The sequence below is a fragment of the Acanthisitta chloris genome, unplaced genomic scaffold, assembly GCF_000695815.1.
Source record: "Acanthisitta chloris isolate BGI_N310 unplaced genomic scaffold, ASM69581v1 scaffold11261, whole genome shotgun sequence".
In the NCBI taxonomy this organism is placed as follows: Eukaryota; Metazoa; Chordata; class Aves; order Passeriformes; family Acanthisittidae; genus Acanthisitta; species Acanthisitta chloris.
Genome location: NW_008656607.1, coordinates 3504 through 7886, shown reverse-complemented (window position 1 = coordinate 7886; position 4383 = coordinate 3504). Strand labels below are relative to the sequence as shown.

At 54.1% G+C, this 4383-nt stretch overlaps 1 protein-coding gene across 1 annotated transcript in view; it reads left to right on the top strand.

Moving 5' to 3' along the window:
- The window catches only part of HECTD4 (HECT domain containing E3 ubiquitin protein ligase 4), a gene marked incomplete at its 5' end in the record, with an annotated part of 57761 nt that extends 53681 nt beyond the window's left edge, over window positions 1-4080 (top strand). The window contains 6 exon segments of the mRNA XM_009084407.1: window positions 36-139; window positions 937-1158; window positions 1536-1702; window positions 2126-2321; window positions 2594-2816; window positions 3944-4080. Coding sequence (XP_009082655.1) covers window positions 36-139; window positions 937-1158; window positions 1536-1702; window positions 2126-2321; window positions 2594-2816; window positions 3944-4080 — 1049 coding nt within the window.
- Between the last annotated feature and the right edge of the window lie 303 nt (window positions 4081-4383).

Here is a 4383-nt window from a genome sequence, read left to right as displayed (position 1 = left end):
ACAAATGACTATTTTCATTGTTTTCCCTTTTCCAGGTGGATCTTTCCGTCACTTCCTTTGGCAAGTGTGTAAGGAGCTGCAGAGCTCCTCTCTGTCCCTGCTGCTGCTGTGCCCCAGCTCTGCTGTCAACAAGAACAAGGTGTGAGATCCCAGTGCCAGAAATGAGGTGGCTTTTCTCTCGTTGGGTGCTGGGTTTGAACAGGAGTGGAACACCTGGGCAGAGGGACAGGAGAGGCCTCAGCCCACTGAGGGAGCTGGAAGTGTTGGTGAACCTCTCATTGCACCTCACACAATTCAACTGGCACTTGGAGAAGGAGCCAAGTGTCAGAATGCAAAATGTAGCAGAATTAAGAGTGCTGGTCAGAGTTCAGAGTGAGTTGGGTTCATTTATCTGGCTTAGAGTTTGTCCCAGACTGGTGAACTCCTATTCTGTGGCATCACTCCAGGAACATCACCAGCAGGGTCAGTCACGTTCCCAGTCGAATAAGATGCTCCATCCATGCTATCTTTGCATATTTAGTGTCTGTTTTGAGCAGTGGATGTTCTAGAGAAACAAGACAAAGCTGATGGCCCAAAGAACTCTCAGTAGCTGAGGTGTCATTCCTTTCTGGGAATATCCATGAGGTAGGAAACAGGACATTTCCCTCAGCTCAAGTCCAGCTGGACAGCAAAGCTGGCTGCACATCCAGGCTGTGTTTCAGAGCATCCCACAGCTGCAGGGCTTGGGTCTCAGACTGATCCCACACACAGAGCAGGCTCTGCAGGGAAGCAGCTCAGTGGTGTTGATCCTGAGGTGGTGGTGGTTATCAGTGCCTGAGGTACAGCAAACCTGTGGTGCTTGGGCCATGAACCCGGCGAGGGTCGTGAGCTGACCCATGGCCCCTCAGGGCATGGTCAGCTGTTGACTCCTGCTCTCTGTGCCCTGGTTTTCCCAAGGGGAAGTACATCCTGACTCCCAGCCCCATCACCTACGCCGAGGAGCAGCTGTTCCACTTCTTTGGGCAGCTGCTGGGCATTGCCATCCGCGCGGACGTGCCGCTGCCCCTGGACCTGCTGCCCTCCTTCTGGAAAACACTGGTGGGGGAGCCACTGGATCCTGACATGGACCTGCAGGAGGCTGACATCCTCACCTACAACTATGTCAAGAAATTTGAAAACGTAAGCCACGTTTTCTCTCTTCTGTCCTCCTCCTCCTGGCTGTGGCAGCAGGTCCCTGCCACCTGCCCTCGCTGCTGCTGGTGGCTCTGTGCTGGCAGCAGGGCCAGAGTGTGTTTTGCCTCTCTTGGATGCAGGATTTTTCCATCCTGTTCCCTTGGGGAAGCTTCCCAGTTTCCCCTGCTGCCAGGCACAGTGGAACTAAGGCAGTTCTGGACTGTGGAATTGCTAACCCAGACCAGAACCCCCTAAAGCAGTTTGACTCTCACTGGGTGTTGTGGTGACCCTGGAACAGGTCACCAGGGACTCTGTGCTGTGCTCTGTGGCCAGGTGACCCCTGGAACAGGTCACCAGGGACTCTGTGCTGTGCTCTGTGGCAGATCAATGATGAGACAGAACTGGAAGCTCTGTGTGCAGAAATTGCCTCCCAGCACCTGGCGACGGAGAGCCCTGACTGCCCCAACAAACCCTGCTGCAAGTTCACCTACCTGACCATGACAGGGGAGGAGGTGGAGCTGTGTCCCAGGGGCAGGCACATCCCCGTGGGGTAAGGAACAGCCTCCTTGGCAGCACACTGCACTTCATGGCAAGGAACCACCTCTGGAACGGTTCTCTGAGCACCAGGCTGTCCAGAGCTGCTTTTGGAGCAAGCTGAGGGTGGAATGGCCTGGGAAAGCTTTAGGTGGTGAAGTGTTGGGATCACTGGTGCTGTTTAGCTCTCCTCAGGGAGCTGAGGAGCAGGACTGCTGTGGGTTGAGTGAGCACCCACAGCTGGGAGGAACAGGCAGGTGGGACAGGAGGGGAGGAAGCTGAGGAGAGCGGGATTAAACTGGGAAGCGTCGGAATGCAAAGAGCTCATTGCTCATGCTGGATTGCCCAGAAGTGGAATCTCTCCATAAAACCCTTCTGGTAGGGGGAGACCCGAGGGCTCCTAGAGGTGCTGCTCCCTCACCCCAGGCTGTCCCTGCAGGTGGGAGAACAAGGCGACGTACGCGGCGGCGATCCGGAGCCTGCGCATGCGCGAGCTGCAGAGCCCGGAGTGCATGACCGCGGTGCGCGCCGGGCTGGGCTCCATCATCCCCCTGCAGCTCCTCACCACCCTCACCCCCCTGGAGATGGAGCTCAGGACCTGTGGCCTTCCCTACATCAACCTCGAGTTCCTCAAGGTGAGAACAGCTGCCCCAGCAAACTCACCGTGGGACGCGGGGAGAACCTTCCGCGCGTGCCGCGTCCCCGGGCAGCGCTGGGCTGTGCTTGGACACTGCCTTGGCCCCAGGGCAGCTTGGTGAGATAGCACTGGGTTCAGGATGGAGGAGAAGGAATAAGGAATTTGCTTTCCAACACCAGATTTGTCATCTGTCTGCGTTTTATTTGTTTGAAGAGTAGTGGGGAAGGTTCCCAAGAGAACAGCTGTGAACAGCTGCCTTCTCTCCCTCAGGCACACACCATGTACCAGGTGGGACTGATGGAGACTGACCAGCACATCGAGTTCTTCTGGAGTGCCCTGGAGATGTTCACCCAGGAGGAGCTCTGCAAGTTCATCAAGTTTGCCTGTAACCAGGAGAGGATTCCCTTCACCTGCCCCTGCAAGGACGGAGGCCCCGACACGGCCCACGTGCCCCCGTACCCCATGAAGATTGCTCCCCCCGATGGAGCAGCAGGTGGGGACTCTTGGAATGGCTCCAGCTCCCACTTCCCACTCAATTGCATTTAAACCTGCACACTCAAACTGGTGTTCAGTGCACAGGCAGTGGCAGAGGGAGGTGGTTGTGGGTGGGACTAGGAACAGAGAACTTGGGTTTAAACCGTGTAGAAGTGTAATTTAACATCAACTCAAACTGCTTCTAGTGGAAGGTTCCCTGGATGAGTTTTAAGGTCCTTTCCCACCCAAACTGGTCTGGGATTTCATGCTACTTAAAGCTTTGCCCTCTGGAGTCACTGGGAAACTTGGATATGATTTTCAAGTGACTTGATTATTGGAAAGACATGGGCCCAAGGCACAGGAATATTTAGGGCTCAAAAGACCCACAACAGGCAGAGGGATTTGATTTTGATACCTTCAGTAACAGACAGGGGGAGGGGAAAGCACTGGGTTTCTTCCACCCTTTTCCTGGTCCCTCTTCATTTCCTGGTCCCTCTTCAATCCCTTTCTTGGTGCCCTTTTAGCACCTTTCCTGGTCCCTCTTCAACCCCTTTCCTGGTGCTTCTTTAATCCTGCTCCTGGTGCCTCTTCAACCCCTGTCTTTGTCCTTCTTTAACCCCCTTTCCTGGTGCTTCTTTAATCCTGCTCCTGGTGCCTCTTCAACCCCTGTCTTTGTCCTTCTTTAACCCCCTTTCCTGGTGCTTCTTTAATCCTGCTCCTGGTGCCTCTTCAACCCCTGTCTTTGTCCTTCTTTAACCCCCTTTCCTGGTGCTTCTTTAATCCTGCTCCTGGTGCCTCTTCAACCCCTGTCTTTGTCCTTCTTTAACCCCCTTTCCTGGTGCCTCTTCAACCCCTTTCCTGGTGCTTCAACTCCTTTCTTGGTCCTTCTTTAATCCCTTTCCTGGTGCCTCTTTCAACCTCTCCTGGTCCCTCTCCACCCCATTTCCTGGTGCTTCTTTAATCCTGCTCCTAGTTGCCTCTTCATCCCCTTTCTTGGTCCTTCTTTAACCCTTTTCCTGATGCCTCTTCCAGCCTTTCTTGGTGCTTCTTCCAACCCTTCTTGGTTGCCTCTTCCAAGCCCTTTCCTGGTGCCTCTTTGAGCCCTTTTTGGTGGCCTCTCCAACCCTTTCCCGGTGCTCTCCGCAGGCTCTCCGGACTCGCGGTACATCCGTGTGGAGACGTGCATGTTCATGATCAAGCTCCCTCAGTACTCGTCCCTGGACATCATGCTGGAGAAGCTCCGTTACGCCATCCACTACCGCGAGGACCCTCTGAGCGGCTGAGCCGGCGGGGACAGCGCCCGGAGGTGACTCTGCTGCCCTGGAACCCTCTCCGTTCCCACCCGGAGGTTAATTTATTTTTCCAGACTTTCCTTCCTGTTCCAGTAATTCCCAGAAGACTTCCATTTTTGTATCTGTAGACTTTGTGGTGGTGGACTTGGTTCTTTTGCTGCCTTGTTTGTGGAATATTTGTAGGATAGTTTAGTAAAGACCAAGTTTGTGTATAATTTAAGTTGGGGGGGGGGAGGGGGAAGAAAACAACAAAAAATACCCAACAACAAACCTTTCAACATGTACATTTCTAAT